Source organism: Columba livia, chromosome 15 (assembly GCF_036013475.1).
Source record: "Columba livia isolate bColLiv1 breed racing homer chromosome 15, bColLiv1.pat.W.v2, whole genome shotgun sequence".
NCBI classification, from domain to species: Eukaryota; Metazoa; Chordata; class Aves; order Columbiformes; family Columbidae; genus Columba; species Columba livia.
The window spans coordinates 8,723,422-8,748,231 of NC_088616.1; the positions used below are offsets into that span (position 1 = coordinate 8,723,422).

The following is a 24,810-nucleotide window of genomic DNA, read 5'->3' on the forward strand; positions in this document are numbered from 1 at the left end:
CTCAGAAGCCAGGAGGGAAGATTTCAGACAGGCTTTTCCCCAGGGTCAGTCTCCTCCACTGACTCAGAACTTGCATCTATTTGCTTTTTCCTATCCAAACTCCAGGTCCACTGATTACCTTTCTTGTTCCATCTAAAAATAAGTCAAACATCTCCGTTTGTGTGCCTAAATAGCCCACTGCTGTAATTTCTCGCCTTCTGAAATTACAGTTCAAAACTCGCTTTTAATTTTGTTTTCCCCTCCCGTTACCAGCTCTTTATACCCTGACACGCATGGCACGCTGCTTCCTGCCCTTTTCTTTCCAACCGGGCTCAGATGAATTAACAAGAAATAGATTTTTCTTTATTACAATGCTGAAGCCCTTCTTTCTTCAAAAATTAAAAGCAAGATGATAGATCTTTTCTTCTGTGTGGTGGTTTTGATGTGACAAAAATAGTATTCGATCTGCACGGTGGATAATAGAAATTTTATTACCTATTTAATGAATTGTTTTCATGTTGGACTGAGTCATGGTTAGGGGTTTTGTTTTGTGAGGTTGTTTTTAATGCAAGTGAAGGAGGACAAGCAAGTTTCTAGTGGAACCAGGTATCAACTATGTTGGTCCCAGTGCGTATGCTTAAAAAACCCCCCAAGCAAGAGGCCTTGCTCCAGACAGCATAGATATGGCAAAAAGTCAAGCTAATGAGCAAGTGAAATAATATCATTTTGCAGATAAAAAGTGAGGAGTCTCTGGTGTCAGATCCATCATCTGCTACAGCGTCTCAGTGACCCCACCTGGTGACAGGACTCGGGACTGAAAACGCACAGCCCTGAACTGGCTACCAGCCTGCAAAAAAAATCCATGTTGCCCCCTTCTCTTGGCTTTCGCAAGGCTAATAAAGCTTTTCCAACTCATTGCTTACTGTGCACCAAGAATGAGACACCCTGGGACAGCCTGGCAGAGCACTGCGCATCCTGCACTGCTCACGTTCAGCATCCACGGTGTGGTTTGCGCTCACATGTAACCCAACAACTTTCAGGTTTATGAGAAGCAGACAAAATTTCTCAGTAAAGCTTCAGCTGGAAATCTCAAGCTGATGCTGAATTCTGTAACTGATTTGAGTAAGAAAAAAAAAAAAATCAAAAAAGAATGTGTGTGGAGGACATATAACTCCCCCTACAACTTCTACTACAAATAGATGCTTTCTGTCTCAGCATTTTACAGCACCATTGGCTCTTTCTACATCGACTGGCTCAACCACACACTGCCTGATGAGTTGCTGATTCAGGTGTTAATGCTTCAGACTTGGCTACATACAGTGTTTTAATTAAGTAACCTGCTCTCTGGAGCTTTCTGAAAGCTCACTTAGAGAATAATGCTGAGAGCAAATCTGTCATCTACACAGTGTGCTGGGATTTTTGCTCCCAGTTGAACACTTAGACCGCTTGCTGATGAAATTCTCTTATCCCTCACACAGTTCATCTGGTTTTGCCTCTCCGAACCGTAACCTGTGTGGCTGGGGAGTCCTTTGCGCCCCTGCCCCAGGGGTGGGACCCTGCGGCTCATGCTATATGCACACTCATTTCGGCAGGTCGCAGGCGGTTGTGCTCCACCACTGCTCACATGGTGCTGGACCTCCTCAAGAAGGGCTGGAAGAGGCAGGACATTCCTTCACACCACTCATGGTGAGATTTGCCTTCTTTCTTACCAAGAAAGATTCAAATTATTTCTGTTTTAGATGGAGTATATCCCTGAAGCCACACTGTTTGCTCTCTACATGCTCCATCTCCCAAGGAAGGAGCTGTAGCAAGGCCCTGGTCACAGATCTGATAACTTCCTATGGGATAAACCCTTTGAAGGTTTCAACACTACGAACATCCAGAACTAACCAAAGACAACTAGCGCATGTGAAATCCTACAAGAGGGTCTGCTGATGGCAGTGTGCACTAAGAGCAGCACTACCCCTGGCTTTCCACTGGCCAAATGTATTCACAAGAACAAAAACAGCAAGTGGAGAAGCTGCAGAGGGGAAGGAAAGGAGGAAGCAGGTGAAAAAGACAAACCATAGCATTGGAAATGCTTAAAGTCACAGATTTTGGAAAGAAAATAAGCTTGTCTCCTCCCATGAACACAGCTTCACGGCCTTCACCAGCGATAAAAACCAAAAACCTTTTAAGGTAGGGGACAAAAACAGAATAAGAGCTGCTAATCCTCCCTGGCCCTCACCAAGCTTTGTCTCAGCTCCTGTCTGCGCAACACCAGTATCATCTATCACTTTCCAAAAATACTGCTCATTTCCTGTAGTTTTGTAATGCCCCTGGCATCACCAACACTACCTTTTGTCTTTCTTTTTTGTTCATCTCAATTTGATGTACCAATATAATTTATTTCTATAACAATAGCACATTTTATAATGAAAAAGACCACCCAAGCACTAAGTTGCTATTGAATCCTTATCTTTGCTATAGCACAAGACTCATTTGAAAAAGTGAGTCATTCGAGTCATTTAAAGTCTTACACATTTATGAAAATTATAAAATGTCTCTCACATGGTGTAGGAAGAGTAATAAAACCACACTGCCCCCAAAGGCACAAAACCACCCAGGTACCTGCCTGTCATCACGCTGGGAGCTGTGCTCCCCTTCTGCACCCCTCCTACAGTGCCAGCTTTCTTTTTGAGCTTGTAAGAGCCCCTGCAAACTCATTTTTGTGGGCTCAGTTGCTTTTTCACAGTCCTTTCACACTTATGCAGTCCTTGCTGTGGCAGTGAAGTTACTGCCAATTTCCACTGGACTGCTCTGTGAAAAGGAGCAGAAGCTCCATGACTCATGCAGTGCTCACAGACACAACTTATGGATAACAGCACAAAAATTAACAATACCAAATGTCATCTCTAAAATTCAAACATGCAGATGTTATGCCCACAGCACATGACCACATTAATTTAGGAAACAGTGTTTGCTCCTATGAGCAGCCCTTTAATCAGCACCTCCAGTGCTACAGACCACAGCACGGTTTTCCCCCATAGACCACACAGATGTAAATGCCACAGAACTCTGTATGCTGCAGTGGGGAAGAAGGGAACTAACTCCTGCCCTGCAGACTCCATGGGAAATCAAATCCCATCTACAAAGAGTTGGATGCAGTGCAACTAATTAAAAAAAAAAAGTGAAAGTAAGAGATGTTGATTTTCATGTCATTTGGATGATTTTCAGTGAATTCTGTGTGTCAGAAAGGGTCACACATTCAGGAGAGACAGACAGCTAACCCTGGCCTTGAGAAAGAAACAGCAGGGAAAAATAATGGCCGCTGTCAGCACTGCTAAGAGCTAAATCCCCTCAAGCAAGTAGTCATAGTCCAGCTAAGAGATGGTGTGAGTTAAACTGTAATAAGCAGTAAAAACACTGCAGTGGTACACAGTGGTCCTTCCCTAAATATACTTCAAAGTGCTCACAAGCAGAGGTATTCCACATGACTAAAGCATTGCTTTGATTGTCACACAAATGCCAGGGGATTTGGGGATTACAAGCAAAAATCTAAGATGCATGAGGAACCAAAGCTGGAATTTTCCCATGGTGACAAGGTCAGAATTGCACTGAATCTCTGTTTTCCACAGCCAGGTAGGACATTGCCTGCAATGCTGTTCCTCCATCAGCTACCGGCACAGGCTCAGCAGTAACGCAGAGGACCGAGTGCCACCTACCGAGCTGCTTTATCAGCTCCCTCCTGCTGCAGCTGGATTCCCTGACATCTCTCAAGTGCAGATACTCCAACTCTTCTTACCTTTCTGTCTCAGGAACAATCACCCAGTAGAATGACATACCAATATTTCAGTTGTAGGCTGGGTGTAAATCCTTACAAAAGAGCCTGGCAGGTTGCGAAGCTGCCTGAAGGGGCCCTGAACTGAGCAGCAAAGTGACTGACAGGCTGATGAGCAGGGACTGCTCCAGCTGCACAGCGCTCCAGACACCAGCACAGAGCAGGTACCTGCAAACCAGAGAAGTTCCACAAGAGGCACTAAACTACCACGTGTGGCCTGGGCACATTGAAAACGGTCATGGAATATTAGATAGTGGCCACTACAATGCTGGTTATATGCCCACTGGCAAACAGAGTCATAGGGAAGCAGCATCTGAGGTTCTGTAGATTTTCAGATGCTGGAAGGGTGTGCTCCACCACAGTGCTTATCTCATCAGTATAATGTTTTATTGCCTGCTACACTGTCTGCATACAGGAGCTCAGTGTCACAAGCATGGCAGTTTAAGAATCTAGAGCTAGCTAGAGAGACCAACTTTGGATGAAAAGTCAAACCCAGTGTCCATTAAGCCCTGAAGGGGTTTCACAAAACCTCAGAGTTAGTAGGTCATAAAGTGATATAAAAGGAAAAAAAAACAATGCAAAAAAAAAAACCCACACCAAAACACACTACCCATGAATTTACTCATACAAACAGGCAGAGTACAAAAGTTGATAGAAAAGATTTATTGCTTAAACTGGTCTCTGGTTATGTGAATGGCAAGGAGGAGGCTTCCACCAGATCAATCTGTCAGCTCATCTCTCACCAGCACAGGGAATCGCTTGCCTCCTTCACAGAGCTGCGTGTAAGTCGCCCGATAAAGCTGAGCTGCAGAGGCCTCTGGGTAGCACCGGGACTCCAGGACAGGCAGGAGTTCTGCCATCATAACCTGGGCAGGAGCAAAGGAGACATGTCACCAGAGCCAGCGTGCACTTTTAGGATTCTGTGAAGTGGCTGCATAACAAGTGAAATCTAACCAGAGCAGTATGACTAATAATGTGCTAATTAATAAACAGATTTTTCTTTTGTCATATTTAACAAAGGCAGAGCTGTTCATCCTCTGCTTGTGAAGTACACCAGCAATCACCCAGTGTTCATCAAGCAGAGACATAAATGATGCTTTTCCTCTGCTGCAGAGATGAAACAACACTGGGGCAAGATCAGCATCCTGCAAGAAACTGAGGCTGATGTTGATTCAGGAGCGCTGCAACCACACAGTGAAGCACTTACTCACCCAATGGCAAGTTCAACCCCTCACTTAGGACTGTTCCTATTAACTCTGAGTTGGGCCAGATTAATACCAGACAGATGGGCAAGTGGCCAACTCCAGCCCAAACAGAACAAAGCTACACACCCCCGCCCCCAAGAGTCCAGGCTACAGGGGATGCTAAAGCTGTCCAACATTCCCCAACCCAGTCTCTGTTTTTTAAGCCTCACTCATGGTCTCAGTCCATGCTCTTAAACAACCCACTGGCCTGTCACAGCATCATTAACAGCTCTGGGATGATGACTGTAACTGACCACTCAAGCACAGGTGAAGTCCTAATCAAAGGGCTAAAGTTAGCCTTTAGTACCCTTCTCTTAAATGAATGCTAAGACATTTTGCCTGGGATTTTTTTTTTTTTCAGCTGGCATGTCTGAACAGTCTGCACATTAAAAACCACACAGCCCCCTGTACACACTGCCTGCCCAGGAGAACAGGCAATCAACTGCACATGTCAGTCATCTCCCTCAAAGCACTTTTCAGTGGTGGAAACGAAGGAATACCCAAATGGAATAGAGTACAAGGTATCCACAAGGTGTTCCCTTTCTTTTTCTCAATAAGTCTCTGCACAGGGACAGAGAAACAGGACACAGTTTCTGATCTTTGGGAAGAGTTAAGAGCCGCGGTCCTGAAAGCTACCTAAGGGGAAAGCTGGCATGTGAAGCAGCGCTATACTGCTCCACTTCCTAAGAGAGAAACCTGTTTCTCTTCCATCTGCCTGGTCTGTTCCTGATGCATAAGAAAAAGAAACAGGTCTTCAACATCAAAGACAAGCTAAGAGCTACCATGACTTCCTATGATTCTTGGCATTCCTCCAGGGAAAGGCAATGGACAGGCTGGACCCAGAAATAGGTACATTCTTCCCCAGGGTACTTATCTTGTACCAAGTCCATTCACTTCACCTGTCCCAAGAATTTCAGCTGTCTTGCACACTCTGCACAGAGCTGCTTCTGACACTCAGAGCTCACCCAGCACAAAGCACCATGAGCAGAGGAAATTGAGTCAGCTGAGAAAGTATCAGGCAGCGGGCTTCAGTAACTACTTCATTTTGGGCAGATAAAAATCAAAAACCTCACAAGCCATAATTCAGCATTATAGCACTAAAGTCCCATTTGAAGACAGGCAGCAATTTATCTTCAGCCAGAGGGAGGAGTGCAGCCAGTTATGAATAACTTTTCCCTGGCTTACAAAAAACGGCTTTCCCACAGTCTCTATCATTGAGGTCAACAGCAAAGGTTAGGTCAAAGGAGTAGATGTGATTTCACAGATCTTCCCTGCCCTTTGCTGCTGCTGGTTGAGAAGAACAAATGATTCTTATGCTGTAAGCGCTCTGCTCAGGCTGGTGGAGAAACCGACCTTCTACCGTGTTCTTACAGGCAGCCTCAGAATTGTAAAGTGAAGATTAGCAGCACAGTGGTTTGAGACTTAAGAAGGAACAGAGAGCAGAGGAGCTCAATAAGTGGAGGTCACACAGGAGAGAATGACCGAGTGGGTGCCCTGACGGGACTCTAATGGGCTGCCAAAAGGGGTCTCCAGGTATTGCCAACAATATCCTCCACTGTCAAACTCTTTCAGAGTAGCTACAAAAAAAAAATCTTATCAGGAGAGGGTCAGACATTTAAAGGCCTCTGCTCTGGCCTTAGCTAAAAGTCAGTTCATTCATCTACAAAGTAAACAAGGCATTGATGGGACTTGGACACAAGGCATAAACATAGAAACACCCTTGAGAGAACTTGCTGGGCTGCAGCTCCCCCATCAGGACCCCATATGCCAGCTGTTGCCCTTCAGTTGTCCTTTTCTTGCCCTTATCCAGGAGCACTAACTTTTAAAGACTCACCTTTTGTAAGGCAATTTCTTGGTGCAGCATTGACACTTGCAGCTTCAATGCAAACAGGTCCCTCAGCTCCTGGAAACTGGAGTAACAAAGGAGAGGCACAGCCAGCACACCGGCACTGGCACACGTCTGTCCCCTGAGAGGAACACAGGCTGGAGAGCAGCTTCCTACATCCCCAGCACAGTCTGGGCGCAGCCTCCTTTGGGACTCCACAGCTGCCACGGTGGAAGAATTGGCAGGAGGAAGGATATACAAGTTAGATCTGCACTTGCAGAATTTGTGATCTACTTAGTCATTCACTTCTAGGAACAATAACTATACTGTGTTAGTCACGGTAAGCTCCTCACATATGGCACAATCACAACATCTTAAACTACAGCACGCAGTGTCCCCCATCTCCTGCTCTCCTGTATTGCAGCAGCTAAAAGCCCCAAGCGTCTCCTGAACACAGATGGGTGGCAAACAGATATTATGGCTTTGTTTGTCACCACAGAATTTTATATGTTACCTTATCATTAAGGATTACCAGAAGAAAAATCATTTTGGTCCATAGTGTTCTGCGCAGAGATGGCAAGCTACTGTTAAAGCATATCTGGCCACATTCATACCTGACTGAAAAAACAGGGACCAGCTCACCCGTTTGCAGAAGCTGCAGCTTATGCAGGCACTGGGAAACCACGGTTTGCAAACCCTCCAAGGTTAGAAGGCTTTCATACTCTCTTTGCAGAGTGGGATAGTCTAGAACAGAAGCAGAAGAAAACCAGCAGGCTCGAGTTTATTGAAACCTTCCTCTCCAAATACCAGTTTCTAGAGTGGCCTTGAGTTAACCAGCCCTCATTTTAGGCAGAGAAGGCTCCCGTCCCTCATGTCCACTACATGACAAGAACACAAGACACATGGAACTGGAGCTCACCAAAATAATCCTTATTCCATCTTCTACCCTCTCCACTTAATGCCCCCCTCTCCTTTTATTTTTTCCCCTCCTTACCTGCAGGCTCAGCTTCCACATACTGGCTCAGAAGGGAAGGGACATCCTGGAGGACCTTTAATTCCTCCTCTATCTCTGCAGGACTGAAGGCTGGCATCGGTGAACAAAACTCAAGCAGCAGCAGCTTAAGGAAGGTTTCACACCACCAGCTCTGTGTGCTATCCCGAGCCCTGGGCCAGAAGCATAGGACAAGCAGCCTGCGAAGTGGCACTGCCGGGGAAGGTGAGGACAGCACAGCTGCCTGTTTGCCTGGTGGCCTTGTTTACCTGGATCAAAAGTTGTATGACTGCTCAAGAGCTGCACTATGAACAAAACACTTCCTAGAGACCCAGCCTGATCTCCTGTTATTGGAGGCACAAGTCTCTCCAGATGGGAGCATGCTGCAGAGTGATGACACCCAGTGCCTGCTGTACTGCACCCCCTGCTCAAGGAAGGGGCGGTAAGCTCAGAAAGGATACGGTTGTCTGAATCTTCTCTATGAAACGGTTCCTTGCAGCTGCTGCATCTGCACTTGTTTGGCAGAGATGACATCTCTCCCATGCCCTGAAAATTCAAAAGGGGCAGGAGATGGAAGGAAGTGTTATGCTCCACTGTACCAGATGGTGCTCTCACTGAGCTGCGACACACATATACGACATACCAGCACTTCACATACAAGTAACTTCCTCACCTCTCTCTTTTCCAGGTTATTTACTAGTCACTTCCCCCTCGTTCTTGACAGCTAGTATTAGATCAACAAGGACACCCCGCAGAAAGCATCAGACACCGCAAAACATGTTATTTCTCTCAACTTGTTTTGAGGTGAAGGATTTACAGCCATCAGAAATGCCATACAAGACATGTTTATAAAGAGAACGTGAACTTGCAGCACATCACTACTTCCGTTGCATCACCCAATCTATATTTTTATCACATAGGAAACAACAAACCTTCCCTTGCTTTCTTGAGGGGTAAGTCATTTACATTTCTACACATTTACTCTGTTAGTAAATGTATACAATAAGGAGTTACAGAGGTAGATCAGACAGGACAAATTCTCACTCTAGCTTTTAGCACAGTGATTCCTTCATAAGCCAAACTCTTCTTTAATCTTTCTTCTAGGACATCATACGTTTGGCAAGAAGCATGACAGCATTGCATCAGTATCAGGGACACAGAACAGAGGTTTAAGGACAGTATCAGGAGTAAGCTGGCCAGGACCTTGTAAGAGAGTCCATTTTTAAAAATGAAGTGTTGCACAAATAATAGTGCTACCAGAGAGGTGCATTTCACTTGAGAGTCCAACATCCTCACAGTCCCCACAATATCTTTTAAGTAAAGGACTGCTTTAAAGAGCCAGCACATCTCAGCCAGTCTCCCAAAACCTGCCGCAGTGAGAGCCATCAGGAGGAAGCTTAAAATAGTTATGCAGCATATGACTGTCTAACCCAAGTGTGCATGTGAATGGATCTTTAAATCATGACAGAAACAGCAGTTTTCAAAAACACATTATGCAAAGAAATGGCAAGGTTAATGGAACAGAAAAGAACAGAAGTTACCCGGCAAGATGCATTCCCTCTCTAAGGGATCTTCAGAGCAAAGGTTACTTTCAATCTGTCACTGAGTTGAAAGTAATAGTGAAGAGTATAAAGTTACCCCAGAGTGATTAGGATGCTCAAAGGCTCAATTTACAAGTGAAAATTAAGGGAACTAAGACTTTGCAACTTGCTGAAAGGCAACTAACAAAATGGTGTCTGATAAATGACAGTTGCCAAGAGAAGGGGGAATGCTCAAGAGTAGCACAAGTTTCTATACCTAGATTTAAGATAGGGTTTAAACTTAATATCTGGACAAATCACATAATGAGAAACCTGCTGAATTATGGCAAGACTTCTCAAAGGAAATGGTGGGAAACACATCCAGAGGACTGGAGAATGGACTAGAATACTGAGTTCACTAGAAACCCAACCAGTCACATTGGCATTGGCTCTGTTTAAGAGAGTTAATCAGCAGAAATCAGCCTCAAACACACACAGCCACGGTGCTGGAGAGGTGCCCCAGCAGAACAGTTCAGATCAGCGGCCAGCTGGGAAACTCTTTCATTGCACAGGGTGCACAGACATCCACCCCACAGGGTTTCCTGCCTTCAACTACTAGTGTACGGTATCAGCAGAGACTTCTGCAGCACTGTTAATCCCATTATTAAAAGCACTCCAGTACCTTTACAATTTGAGGATTAACAGGGATTAGCGCTCTGAAAACAAATGTAACACTAGTGGCTAGAAAAACATGAAAACACATATCCTCAGACACAGCCTTGCAAAGACACATGGTGTCGGACCACTGCTCCTGCTCCAAGTCCAGGTCCCACTCACAGCAGGGTCAGTGCCTCCCCATGACCCACAGCCCAGACGGGTCTCCTCCATCTGACCCCTCCTCACAGCCCCTAAACAGAGGGTGGTTCTGAACTGGACTGATCAGGCTGGGCTTACCTGGAGTTTCTGGAATAGGCTTTCCTGTAGGGATGGGGTAGCTTCAGCTGGCATCTGCAAAACAAGAGAAACATCAGTCCTGACTGCTGGAGAGCAACAGAGCCCTGTCTTCACAGAAAATGACATTTTGTCTAAATTTGAAATTAATTTGGCTGTAATGGAAGATGTCAGCAACCCTGAAGACTGAATCCACCACCGTCTTCAGCCTGTCCTCATGGAATACGGATCCACAAGGATTCCACAAGCATCCCTGAGCTGACCTAGGAGAGCTCCTGCATCCCACTACCACCACCAGAGAGAGGTTCATCCCAGGTGAGAAGCTGGGAGCAAAGCCTTGGCAGGCAAAGACACAGAAACAACATGTTCAGGGAAACTGATCACTACAGACTCGAGCACAAGCAAACCGCCCCATGCTGCCACACCTGAGCATGACAAGGCAGCTTTGCTTAGCACCACACCACACTCAAACAAATGTGAAAGGGACACTTAACTTCCACTGGGAACATGCAGAATAAGCTTTAACTTGTTACCGCAAAAACATGTGGGTTGGCATTTCTAGTCACATGCAAACGATGAACACAAGACGGAGTATCTACTAAGTAAGTAGATATTTGCATCCAGATTCCTGTTCCCCAAGGAACTGTCACTCAGGGTCCTGTGTCCATCCCAACACCACATGAACAGCAATAATTCCCCCTCTGCACAAACACAAGAGATGGGTTGTGGCAGCAGAGAACTGTTTCTCAAAATTTTCCAGGTACAGGCACATATTATATCTGAACATCACTGTTTTTCTAAAGAAAAGAGTACACAGAAAATAATATAGATGTTACTTAAAAAAGAAAGACTGGTCTGAACGCAAAGCAAATCTTTTAAGTATTATTTTGCCACTTCCCCACAGAGAATCTCAGTAACATCCACTTCATAATTCTTCCTACACCAAACACTTGAAACAACTGCATTCTAGCCAATACTGATTTGTGTAGTTACACAGGCAATAGCTTACAGGTTAAAGAGGATAGTATAAAACACAGATGCCATCTCTCCAAACAGCACTGCGTATATGCTTTTGAGAGAAAGAATTCATGCATTATCATTGTGTAAAAAAAATAATAAAAAAATAAAAAAAATATCAATAACCTATACTAGAAAGTGGACTCAGAGGAAAACTAAGGTTTAAGAAAGCTCTACCAGAGGCAACTTTCCAAAACTGTCACAGGGAGCTGTGAAATATCAAAAGACTTAGTTAAAACACTTTCAAAGTCCCAGCCATCCAAGATTAAGCCCTTAAAATGAAAACACTCACTCAATCACTTTTAAACTGTAAAGGATCCTTCCTCTTGAGAAAGATCTGAGGAGTGGTGAAACCCAGCTGGGCCCTACAGAACAGTTGCAGAGACCAGGCTTTACAGATGTGCTAGTCCAGATGTCAAGTAGAAGACAGAGATGCCCATCTCCCAGCACTTACCCTTTCTCCTGGAGGGTGACTGTCCGAGGTGAGGTGCTTCCTCCCAACACACCTTCAACAGCAGGGTTCTCGTTTTGGCTGGACTCTCCCAGGGAACAACAACTTTTCTTCCCCGCATCTAACAGCTGTCTGCCAGCAGCTACAGAGTTCTTTCCCCTAGCTGAATCCCCTATGGAAAAGCTTTGCTGCTGATTCAATGCAGACCTGCACAAGACAGGTGTCTTTTGGGGCTCAGCAGCAGCACAGGCCCCTCGGTCACTGGTACTGATTGCTGTTCTATGACTTCTTCCTTGTTTGCAAGTCGCCCCTTTTGAGGAGCTCTTCCCAGCTGTCCTGGGACCTTGAGAAACACATCTAGCTGGGGCTCTCCTTTGCAGTTTTTTCACATCTGGGTCAGTCCTATAAGGAGCTCTGAGCTGGTATGGCTTCTTCACAGCAGCAGGCTTTTTGCTTACAGCTCTCACCTTTGCACTCTCAGGAACACCTTCAACAGGTACAGGCACTTGCTGCTCTCCAGCATTCTTGGGAGGAGGTCCCTCACCTACAGATTTCTCTCCTGTAGCTCCCTGGGCCTCTAATGGAGTTTTCAAGATGCTTTTCCTGACTTTCAGTGCCTTCTCTAAGGCCTTGTTCAGCAGTTCCAGCTCCTCCAGCTCCTTGGGTGAAGGCCTGTTCTCTGCAAGAGGAGAAGACACATCGGAAGGTCCAAACCTGGACCTTCTTTATTTGTCACTATAAAAGCTCACTCTTCCAGGAGTTACTGAAAGAAACCAAATGCACTGAATGGCACAGTGAGTTCAGCCACCTTCCCACAGCAACTACACAGAAGAGGCAGGCAGGTTTGCCAAAAGCCTTTAAGACACCACATAGATGGGGGTCACAGCAGAAAACAGTTCTCCAGACTCAGCCTCCCAGTTGCCACGAGTGACAATCACCATGTCTCGGTACAAACGCCTCATCGCTGGCCTCGGTTACCATGATACACCTCCAAGCTAACACCAAGGAAGCCAGTGCACGGAAGGAGGCAGAGTGGGCTTCAACTCGATGCAGCGCTTGGGAGGGATTTCTAAGAAGTGACATACAGGGACACCAGGCCGGCAGAGAAACACTCACCTTGTCCGTCGCTGGAGCCGGGATCCGGGTGCAGCTGCTCGTCCTCCTCACTGCCCCTGGGGGAAGAAACACGGCACCAAGGGCCGGCATCGCTGTACACCGAGGGCTCGGCTCCCGCACGGCTGCGGGGACAGCAGCACCCACCCCGCCGGCACCACAGACCCCAGACCTCCCCGCCGCAGCATTCGGAGCTCCACCGCCTCCCACCCGGCCCGAGCTCGGGGCAGGGCCGCCCGGGAGATCCCACTGGGCAGGGGTCCCGGCGCGGGGCTGCACTCACCAGCGCTGCAGGAGGGCCCGGCTCCGCGCCGCCCACTGCTCCAGCTCCCGCCGCCGCTCTGCGCCTTCCCCCAGCGCCGCCAGCAGCGCCGCCGCCACCCTGCAAGGCGCAACACCATCAGCGGCCCGCCGGGGCAGGCCCCCCTGCCCGCCCCACTCCGTCCCCCTCTCACCGCCGACCGCAGCCTGCAGGCAGCATGGGTCGCGTCGCCCCAGCCCGGCCCGGCCCGGTCTTGCCTGGTGCAGAGCGCCGCTCTGCGCGCCGCCACAGCCGAACCGCGCGCCGGCACTCGCGCTCTTTATGGTCCTGCCAGGACCTGCGGGGCGGGGCGGGGCGGGCGCTGAAGAGCGGGAGCGGAAGCGGAGAGTGCGGCATCGCCGGCATTCCGCGTTTTGCCGGGTGGTGGGGGTTGCTGTGCCTGCCCAGGGGCGGGCGGCACAGTGCTGGGGACCTCCCAGCCCCGCTTGACCGGGGGAAACCGCCTTTCCTCAGATGGGTCGAACGCTTCTCTCTCTCCTCGGCAGCGCCTCTCTGAGGGGAGCCGGCCGACCTCGGGGGCGGCTAAAGAACCGCTGGCAGAGCAGACCCATCCCAGCAGTTTCTTGCACCTGAGGTTTTATTTCTCTCAGCCTTCGCTGTGGCTGCCCACGGAGGTGGAGCCACCCGAGAACAGGCAGTGCGCAGCCCACCTGTGTCTGTGGGAGCTGGAGCCCCCCAGCCCGTGCTGCACAAGGCCCACGGGCGCGGGGGATGAACACTCTCCCATCCAGGGGCTGTATCTGAGCCCACGGCCGGGCTGCGAGCAGGGAGAGCAGAAGAGCCCGCAGTCCAGCACAGCAGCAGACACACCGTGCTCTGCAGGCTGCTCTGCTGCCTTTGGTGTGCATCAGCAGAGACAGATCTGTGGGTTTGGTTTTGTTTTACGCAGAGAGGAATTTGCCTTGTTCTGCGCCCGTGGAAGCTGCCTAGCTGCTCACAGGATCTCTGTTGGCAGCTGCGTGCTGCCGGGCTCCTGTCGGGGACACGGCTGCTGCTGCGGGGTGCAGTTCTCCGAAAGTGCCCATAGCTGGCACTCGGCGCCACCTGTTCAGGCAGCGGAGGAGCAGGAATCCAGCCCTCGCCCTTGCCCAGCAGAATGAAAAATAACTAAGATTTAGAAAGTAGGAAATAAATGGGTTTTGCCTTTGAGGACTGAATCGTCAGGTTGATGTTCATCGTTTCTCTGTGGCCACGTGACCACAGACTCTTGCGGAGGAAAAAGGATAAGAATCTTACATGAGTGGTGGAGACAGGACTTTGAAACCCTTTATAAAACATTACAAACGTATCAATAAGGTCATGGAATCGATTGCACAGCGCACTGTGGTATTTCACTGTCACCACTGCAGCATATTCCAGGTGTAAATTGCACATTTGGCATGTGCGAAGAATTATTTTTTTCCTACAGACTTTGCAACACAATCTGAAAATTAAGCTGTGCCCTTTCCTGGCACATACCTCGCAAATAAGCGTGAGTTCACTGTCAAAACGCTGTTAACATCTCTGCTTTTGAGGCACAAGCCAAGACAGAGTCCAGCCTGCTCTTCCATGGCTACATGGACTCAGCGGGGCTAACAGAAGTATCACTCAGAAAATGGTTTAATCAGCAAAGTCAACAGCTGTAATGCTGTGAGCCCCCCTGGGGAGCACAGCAGTGGGACAAGAATGGCTCAATTTCAGACAGCTGCTTCTCTAAGTCAACTGCCTTTTCCTTCTGCAACGTTCCCACTGGATTTGCTTGTTGGACAAATAGGGGCTTGACTCGGAATATCAGGATTTGCTGTAATTTGCGCTTTGTAGGGAACAAGTGGTTCGTAAGATTTTTTTGCTGAATAGATTGCTTCATTTCCAAGCGCATGAAGCTTCCTGTGTTTCCCTGCTTTTGGCAGAATTATCGCTGTGGTTTTCTCCTGATAGCGCTTAGAAGTCCATCTCAGCCGCAGCACTGGAGGGGATGCAGCCTGGTGCTGCGTGGTGCCTCTGCCTGGGGTGGTTTGCTGCAGGGGGGATGGCTGTGGAGATGCAGGTGGGCTCTAACTCGGCAGAGGGGCCGAGCGCTGCTGGAGTGGCCAGCACCTGCCCATGCTCTGGAAAAACACAGCCTGAGTGATGAGAGAGCTACAGATCTCACTAGGCACCTGGATGCTGTTGACATTTAAGCAATTAAAAACAACCAAAAGGGGATTAAACTGCCATAATCCAGGGAAGTCGCCTGGGGCCCAAAGCCCGCTGGAACAGCACTACTGATGCTGCCAGTTTGTGCAGCAAGTCTCTGTGGTTTAGAAGTGCTGAAAAAGGAAGACACCTGAAACCCAAGAAACCCTTTGTATTTGAGATGAACCTGGCATGTGACCCTTCCAGAACCTTTGGGTGTTGCAGGCAGTAGAATTCCTGTTAATGGCTAAGAGAGCTTTAATGCAGGCCCTTTATTGTTAATCTGCCTCTTGCTGGGAAGAAGGACAAATGAGGCACGTTGCCTCCAAGTCAAGATCAAGGTTAGGTGAATGCCACATTAGGAGCACACCAGGAGGCAGAGAGGGCAAGATTGTAACTGCCCCTTCCAACCACAGGAAGGGCTGCACAGGTTAAGTCATGGGGTGAAATCCCAGTGCAAGAGTTGGAGTGAGTTGCTAATTAGGAGATGAAGGGCAGAAACTTTCTCACAGAGATGAAAGTGCTGCTCTACTGGCGCTTGGGGCTCAAAGCACGCCTACATTTGATGTAATGCCCTAGGTGCTCTAAGGGCTCACACTCCTGTCCACACCGCCGCTCCTGCTGCTTCCCCTTCTGTTTGGTCTTGCGACAGGGCAGGTGCTGGGTAAATCAGTCTGAACCTTCTCTTGTGGGTGGTCGACTTTCCAGTGGATCATCTGATAAAATCAGTTGAGAAATAAAACAAAGGTGATTGTGTCTGTTTCTCTCCACTGGTTGCAGCTCATGGTGGAAGGGGTAAATGCAGCCAAGAGCCATATTCTGTTCATATGGCAGTAGGCCCTGACCCAATACAGACCTGATCTGGCACAGTTGGCACAGGAGACATTTATGGATTTTAAGCTAGCAGAGTCTGAACTATGGTTATACTTTATGACAGTGCTTGCTGGGAAAATGCTGGGTACCACGACATGGCACACATTCTAAGTAACATTTAAACTGGTGGCAAATTGCTACTTAAATATTTATTTACAAAAGATATGTAGGTTAAAATGCCTGTGGCATTTGTCCTGGAATTTGCCTGTGGCAAATGTCCAACTGGCAGCTGCTGGTAGTCACAGCTCTGCCACCCGTTATTTTTGGTACCTGCAGTGATGAGGCATTTTGCACAGATGAGATGTAGGGGAAGTTGCAGTGTCAGCACTCATTGCTTGGGCTGACATGTGCCAGGTGATATTCTGCAATTCATATTTCTTTTCTTTTACCAAGAGCCCAACTGTCAAATACCTGTAGGCTGATAAAAATAGCTGCCCAGGCACTTGGATCTTCTGCTAGGTAGTTAAAGCTCTTTGAAACCCCTGCCCATAGTCCATCATGGTTCGACTCCCTAGGGTAAAATTCAAGTAGACATCACACTTGGGTGAACACAAAGAAGAAAAAAAAAAAAAAAAAAGAAGCAGAGGAGAAACTTCATCACTAAGAAAACTACCCACACTTTACGATATTATGTAGCTGTGCTCCTCCTGTGTGCTGCCCATGGAGATCAGTGCTGTCTGCTGAGCTGACAGGAAAATTCTCCCTGTATATACCAAGGTAATGTCCTCCGGTTCTGGGGAAATCTCTTAAACACCAAGGAACTGATTCACGCTCTCCTATGGGTCCCAAACCATTCTTGTTTGAGTCAAGGAAGAGGAAAACCTCCCAATATTTCCAATGTAAGCCTGGGGATGTTGATCTGCTGCTGGAAAAAGTGCATAAATATCCAAAGATCCTTCTTTATCTCTTGTTGTCATTTCTCTGGAGTAAAGACTCCAGGAAAGGAATTTGTGGGAAATTCAGGTTATAAATAGATTCTCAAACTCTCTGTCTTGCTGCAGCCAAAATCCCTGCAGAATTCACATGGCTATCAGCAAGATGGGGTGGGAAGGGGATGTGATGTGTCCTGGGGACATGTTGTATCTGGAAGTGAAGGGTGTCAGTGTGCAGTGGGCACATTGGTCTCGCTGGGGTACTCAGTGGGTGCTGTGTCCATCCAGCCAGTGGGCAGATTCCTAAGCTGCAGGTCACAGACTACATGAGTTTATACAATCAGGACAAACATCAGCTTTGTAAAACTGGCTAGGTGAAAAATGCTGACAGCAGCGACACTCTGACAGGGAAATACTCTACTCTGTATCCTCAGCCTCTTCCTGAACTGGAGCTTACATTTATCATCTCTCATTAAAATAAAACAGGGAGGATGAAACTCATAATATGTGTTAAATTATGGAGCAGATGAGGCTATAGTACGCATACAAGTTGGAAAAGAGTACGGCTGAGGTGAGAAGATGCAGAAAGAAAATGGAAAGTCTTTCCAAACATGGCAAGTACACCAGCTTGGAGTTCGGGTTAAGGGAAAACCCAAAGTGGGGAATGCAGGGCACTGGCAGCTGGATTCCTCTGCTTGGTGTTACCTTGGGCTCCGGCAGCGCTCGCACTGAATGCGGCCGTGGAGCGGGCTGCAGCTCCCCAGCCCTGCACTCACGCAAGCTGCAGGGATGAGTCTTGCTCCAGAGGCTCTGACTTCAGCGCTGGAGCACAGAGGAGGCAGCGGGCAGGGAGGGGAGGATCTGCTGTCCCGCCAGGCTTCCCGCCAGCAGCAGAGGCCGAAGCTCTGGCCCATGGAGTGGGTGATCTCTGTCCAGGCTGTGCAAATCCGGTACGGCTCTCAAGAGATCCTGTTTGGCCATGTGGGTGGAAGGAAGTGAGGTACTGTGGGTTTTGAGGAAAACAGTGTTTCAGCGAGGAGAGCTGTGCTGTGGAGTGAGACTCAGGGACAGGGAAAGCTGCAAATCTGGAGATTTGGCCAGAACGTTTGGAAAACATCTGCAGCAATTCATCATACAGCCCCTGTGAACACCATGTGCAGGAACGTTCTGCCCCTGGCTGCTGTGTTACTCTGCCGGTGTTTTTTTTTGACGTGCTGCAGTAACAACTGTGTCTTTCCTCCCATGTTCTGGTAGAAAATAATATATTTAACACATGCAGGTCCCCATAAAACCAGGCCAGTAGTTTGTATGCCACATAGGAAGCTGTGGATTAATCCCCTGCCTGAGGACTGAATGCGTTAAGAATCATCACATTAGCACATCTTCAAAATCCTGAACCCAAGCTGAGGTCTCAGTTCACACCAAATGAAAGCAATGTCCCTCGGAGCTGTCAGACAAGGAAAGGGTCTTATCCAGAGGCTTGTAGAAAGTCCCTGTATTGCTGAGGTATTTATGGGGCTGTTTTGCCCTCGAGGCTTCTCACTAGCTGATTTACAGTCTGGGAAAATGCAGGCAAATGGAAACCTGAGGGGGTCCTTCCATTCTTTCCTAAACTTCTCACAGCATGGGTTCTTGTGAAAAGGAGGAGATGGGGTTCCTGTGGCACAAAGAGCACCCACCCACGGACCATGGCTTCTCCCGTTGAGGACTCATGCATGGCAGCTCAGGGTAGCATTGGGCAGACTTCTGAAACGCGTGCAGTAATTCATCAGAGTTCTCACAAATGCCTCGCTCATCCACACCTCCCCAAACATCATTGCCTCTGGGATGGCAGGAGAGAGACCCTCCTGCACCAGCCCTGCTGCTTGCAAGGGAGAGACTCGATGCGTCTGGGGGAGTCCCAGCAGATCAAACTCCCTCAAAATGAACCATTTCTTCACCCAGTGAGTGTTTCTGTGCTGGAAATCCTTGAACAATCCTGCTAGAGAGCGTTGATGTGAGATTTGCACGAGCACTTGATGCTCTGAGAGTTTGCATGCTGGCAGTTAATTCCCTGGAAAGTGCAGCTCCTGGGGATGGGGGTGAACTCTGGGCCCGTCACCACTGCAGGCCGTGCATGCCAAAGGCTGTGTGGGTTAAAAGGAAAAAAAAAAGAAGCTCTTAGCAAAACTCATGGGGAAAAACACCAACAGGAATTAAATGCAAAGATCTGAGCTCTGGGGAAGGACGTCCCTTACCCACAGTTTGCCAGGGAGATAACACGGTATATAGTCTTGTTGCATATTGTGTCCTGTGCTTCTGCTGTTTGCTGCAGGTAGAAACAGGTTATCGGGCTTGATGTCATCTATCTGGCTGTGATCCTGAACTGCCTGTCCATCACGGAGCAGGCAGCAAGCAGCATCTGGCCCGTGGTGCTGTTCATACAATCATGAAGCTTGAATGGGAACTCAAAGGCCAGGGGTGGTGGGTACATTGGCCACACTGGCGATTGCACTCAGATGTGTCCCTGAGCCCCTGACACCAGTGAGCTCAGGTTCTGGCTGATGCTGAGTTGAAGTCTGGGACCCGTGGAGGATGGAGAGGAGCAAGGGCCAAAGACAAATATTTTCCTATTTCTCTCAGAGTTGCTGGCGAAGCGTACAACAAATTTATTTTCTTATCTGCCATTGTAATACTCATCGATAAAGGCTACGATCCTGCTGACTCTTTGCTTATGAGAGGAAGTTCAAACACAGGGCATACATACCTTAGAGGGGCAAGGCATCCCAGTCAAACACATTTACATTTATTCCCAAACGTCTTCCTTCCAGTTGGAGAAAGAAAGACCAAACCTTTAACTTTGACAAGGCCTATCTTTTCCTATCTCAAGATATTTCTGGCCAGGACACTAAGGGTTGCTTTGCTGTACTCGTTTGGGAAACGTCTGTGCAGTGGGATGGAGAAAAGCACTGACGGGCTCAGCCTGGTATAACTGTGCGTGCTTCTAGTTGGCGTGGTCCATGCTCCTCTGGTGAAAGTCCAAAGGTTTGGAAAGCACTGTGATGTCAGGTACAAAAAAGACACTTGGCAGTAACTGTACAAATAAATCTGCTTCAGTACTGACTGAAATGGAACATATACTGAGAAAGAAAACCCCCCAAACACTCCTATATCTGTATAAACAGAGGCTCACACAGCCAGAGTCCACTGGGCTATTGTGGTAGCAAAGAAATAACAATAAGCCATGGCTTTATGAATTGCTTTTCCCAATTGCTTTTTTATTATTTCCCCTATTTAGTGAATGATTAGGAGCTAAAGAAGAAGGGAAATGCCTGCCCTGAGTCTGTGGTGTGGTGAGTGATGCTAGAAGAGGCTGCAGTAATATATTTAGATTTTAATAGAGCATTTGACACTGTGTCTTTAAGTCTTCTGCGCAAAACTGATTAAGCCAAGTTATTTGTGAAAGCTAATGATGGAAAAGACTGCATGAGGTGGAGAAAGGTACCTAAGTTTCTACAAACATCACTGCCAGATTAAGTTCTGATTGATCAATTTAGACTTACCTCAGATTAACATCATCTTCATCTTTGCTGCCAGTCTCAACAAGACCTTCCAGCTCCAGGCCATCACATCATCTATTGCATAGGTAAGAGCATTTGATGAGATCCATCCCGTTCCCTGTGGGCAGCAATCATGCCCAGAACCAAGCTTGTTGTTTTCCTTTATTCAGTTTCATCTTCCTCTTCTAGAATTCAAAAATTACTGCAAGCCTCCATGTGCTGGAAATCTCCTTTTCATTACCCCTGAACTTGATTTAAGACATAAGACAGAGTTTTTCAAGTCACTTTCAGCTAGAAAGACTTCCAAATTCAGCTCTCTGTTTTTCATCTCTCTGAGTGCATTCAGCTGAAACCAAGTAAAAATCTTTCATATCAAGTGATTTTGAAACGCTCCAAATGTGCAGACACACACGTATCATCTCTGGAAGGACTTCCGATCTCTACTTGTATCTCACAGTTTCTTGCTCACACATCTGCAATGAGTGGATCCCTGCATTCACTGGTGATATATACACTAGAATAACCTTCCACTTCTCAACCTTGTCAGCAAGGTTGGCATGATTAGACAGATACAGCTCTCAGATTTATTCACAAAAGTTCCCATCTGCTGGTTTTGATGACAAAGGGATGTAAATTCCTTTCTCGTATCATCATTTTAATGCCTTGTCTCTGGAAAAAAGTATTAGTGGAGGGCACCTGGAATATCTTGGAAGGGTCATTGTTTCCCTACCCTGTCATCTGCCCAAAGCAGTAATTCTCCATCTCTTGAACAGCTTAATACTCCTTTAGCATCTCCACTGACCGCACCAAGAGACAGAAACTCCAGTCATCAGTAGAGGCAGTTATTACTTCTTGGTAGGGAGTCATATCAGGCTGCAGATGAAATAGTTACTTCAATTCTTCTTGGTACTTTGAAGCAAGTGCTGATTAAGAGCCATCAGAGGTTCTGTCTCGCAATCAGCCACTGTAGCTTTTTCAAGTGAGGTTTTTTTAAGATGGGTCAGCCATGGGGACCCCCTTTCATAGCCTTCTAATTTCCTAGGGCAACTTGATCATGCCCAACTCTCTGGAGGGCCATAACAACTTTGAGTAGTTTTTGTTTTGATCGTATTAAATCAGATACATCATTCCAGTAGGCATCACTGGATCTGTGTCACGCCTGGCTGCAAAAACACAAGGTGAATTCTCTATGAATTTAGTATTTATCTTTATTAGGGCTGAACCCAGCCATGACCTGAATGAGGAAGGGTCTGGTCCATCTGCTCCCAGTAGATCAACCTGTACTTTACCACTTCTGTCTGCAGTTTTTATCTCTAGGTTGAGCTGACAAAGTAGTTCTGCCTTTACAATGGGGAGTCATTGAGTGGCCATGGCCTCCATTCAAATTCAAAAGCCCCAGATAAGGGGCTAATTCTGACTGTGGTGATGTGGTTTGTCTGGGAAGATGTTTCCTGGACAGTTAAATCACCTGGGAAAAGACTGTGCTCTCCTGCAAGCTGGGGCAGAGTGCGGACTGCATGAGAGCTACTATGAGCTGAAAATGTTCTTTTTATTTTGTCTCTGTCAGGCAAAGTGAGCTTTAGCAGGAGCTGAAAGCAAGAGGGAACAGCCCAAAGCCACGGTTCTTTTCCTGAGCCAGGAGGACAGAAGTGTGGAGTGTTGCATTTGAGTGTTGTTTTCTGCAGAAGCTCTCCTCTCCCTGCCAGGCACGTGAGCTACCAGTGGTGTGTTCAGAAACTCTTCGCACAGCCTGTGCTTAGGGTCTGCTCGCTCATATGCATCTGTTAACGCATTCTGGCACTTACATGGCTGAAGAGTTAGGTAGTTTGAAGAGTTAAACAGGAGGGCTCAAGGCGAAGTGGGAGTCTGGAAAGTTGGGAATTAAGAATATGAGTGTTGAGGGTAGTCATAAGTGAACCTGGTAAGGAGCAAGTAACGTGAACATAACCTGAGAGTCTGTGACCTAGCAAGAAATTCAGAGTATCAGGACCAAAGAACTGCCTGGACTTAGTTGTCTTAAAGACTTTCAGGGGATTCAGGAGTGCTCATTCCTCTCATTCCTCCATCCTCTGAGGCAGAAAGCCCCCAAACCATTACCAGGACTGCCCCCTTTCTTGGAGGGGGCTCTCGACCTTGCTGCTGTTGACACAAGACACCTCCATTCCCACCAGCCGTCCGCCAGATCTCCCTAGGGGTGGGGCCAAGGCTGGGCTGTGTTGCCAACGTGAGGATTTTGAATGCCGACTGCAGTGGACCAGCTCCATGCAAGCCTTCCTGGGTCAGACCCATAGCTCTGCAAGCCCATATGCCAGGCACGATTGGGCAATGGGTTGCAGGCTGCTGGGAAACGAAGAAAAGCACGTCTGCTTGGGCAGGAGGGACACTGTGTTGAGTTTATGCTGTATCTGTGCTGTAGATCATGAGATAGCTTAACACTTTTGAGCTGTCAGACCTTGCATTTTTCATCAAACTGAACTTGATTTTTTTGAAATTATTGTTAATTATGCTCTCCAACCAGAAAGCACAGGTCTTTGATCAGTGCTTCATAAAGCAAATACCATCTATTGCTCCATCTTGTGTCAGTTCATTAGGAGTTGCTTTCATTACAAACCATGCTCATCAGCTGAGTCTTAAGTCCTGCAGCTGGAAGTCTGCATAGTAAGAGGAGTAAGACAAGGTTTTTGTAGCTAGGTTTCAAACCATAGAGAGCCAGTTTGTATGAAGGAGGCATTGTAATGAAAATGCAATCACTGATAAGCAGAAGATTAGGCCCAGCAGCTGTCACAGAAGTGAAGTAGCTGTATAAAATGGGATGATTTTTTGGTTATTGCCTTATCTATAGCCCCAGGCTTGGATTGATGGTACCTGTGTTTGAACTGTGATAAACAAGAGTGCATGTGCACCAAGTTTCTTGGAGCTGTACTGCCAGGGCAGGATTTGGCCTCCCAGGTACAAAGTGTCAGTGTTGAAGCCTTGTTCACACACTGTCCAGTAACTTAAAGCATAGCTGGTGTCTTGACCCTGAAAAAGTGACACACTCCAGAGGATTGTTGTCCATGAGGCTGCCCTGCAATCACAGAATCATTGCTCTTCATAAGCTTATAGAGAACTGGAAAGTAAGAGACTTTCAGCACTAATTATAGCTAATTTGTCTGGTAGCCCACTGTTCTACAGCTGATTTAGGGCTGCCTGAAGGGAGGTTAGGAGCCTCATTGTCCAACTGTGTGGAAAAGCGATCTAAGATAGGAACAATGCAATGGGGGAGAAGGATGCTCCTGACACCATGACATGCCTCTGCAGCAGCCTTTGCTCCCTGCTAAGGCAAAGTGGTGATGACAACATTTGATGCAACAAAGTAATCACTGGTAGAAATCAATTAAGCCAAAAAGCCCATCAGCATTCTTGTTTTCCTTCTACTTGTCCTGAGGTCTCTGTATCCCTTGGCTTTCAGGACACTCAGGTTTTGGAGCTCCAGGCTGGGCAGTCATGCTCTGCTGCTACTCCCCTCGTGGCCTCCTTGCAGCAACCCCCAGCTGCAGAAAACCACGGGCAAGGCTGGTGCCAGAGTCAGCGCAGAGAGGAACAGTACCTGCAGTTTACTCCCCTCTAAGTGGGCAGGCAGCAGATGTGCTCTGAGAAGTACATGAAATGCAGCCGGCATTTCACACCCTCTTCTCTTTACATGCTGTGACTACCAACTGTGCAAGTGCCATGTGGGTCAAGACCTGCACTCTGTGCTGCCTTTGCTCAGCCCGAGCCCTTGTGAGGAGCTGCTTCTACCCTACAAGCCCTCTCCGAGCTCTGATGCTTTGCAGCAAGCATGCTCTCATCTGAGAAAGGAAAGTGTTTTCAGAGCATGCCTCGAGCATTTTGGATTGGAAGCCCAGCTCATACCACAGTTCCTCTGCCAGACGTGGGCCTATCATGAGGTTTTTTTCTGTTTAATCATATAAAGAAAAATGTATTTGCTTTTCTCAGTAGACATCATCACTGCAGTATCTATTTCTTAGTCCTAGAGCATATTCTTCCCCCTACTGAATTACATGGTCTACTTTGTGTGCCTGTGTTTTGCCAGATGTGAAGCGTGAGGATGATGCTGTTTTGGAGACAGACTGATGAGGCCCTGGTATTCCCAGCCC

At 47.4% G+C, this 24,810-nt stretch overlaps 1 protein-coding gene across 1 annotated transcript; it reads right to left on the minus strand.

Annotated features, from left to right (window-relative positions):
• Positions 1–4,447: 4,447 nt before the first annotated feature.
• On the minus strand, positions 4,448–16,141 carry TEDC2 (tubulin epsilon and delta complex 2). Its single transcript, XM_065031019.1, has 10 exons — positions 13,367–16,141; positions 13,195–13,293; positions 12,915–12,970; positions 11,802–12,477; positions 10,334–10,387; positions 8,321–8,405; positions 7,863–7,971; positions 7,511–7,612; positions 6,878–7,089; positions 4,448–4,665 (listed from the first exon to the last, which is right to left on the minus strand). The coding sequence occupies exons 1-10, from the start codon at positions 13,576–13,578 to the stop codon at positions 4,519–4,521; spliced, it is 1,752 nt and encodes a 583-aa protein (XP_064887091.1). The 5' UTR covers positions 13,579–16,141; the 3' UTR covers positions 4,448–4,518.
• Between the last annotated feature and the right edge of the window lie 8,669 nt (positions 16,142–24,810).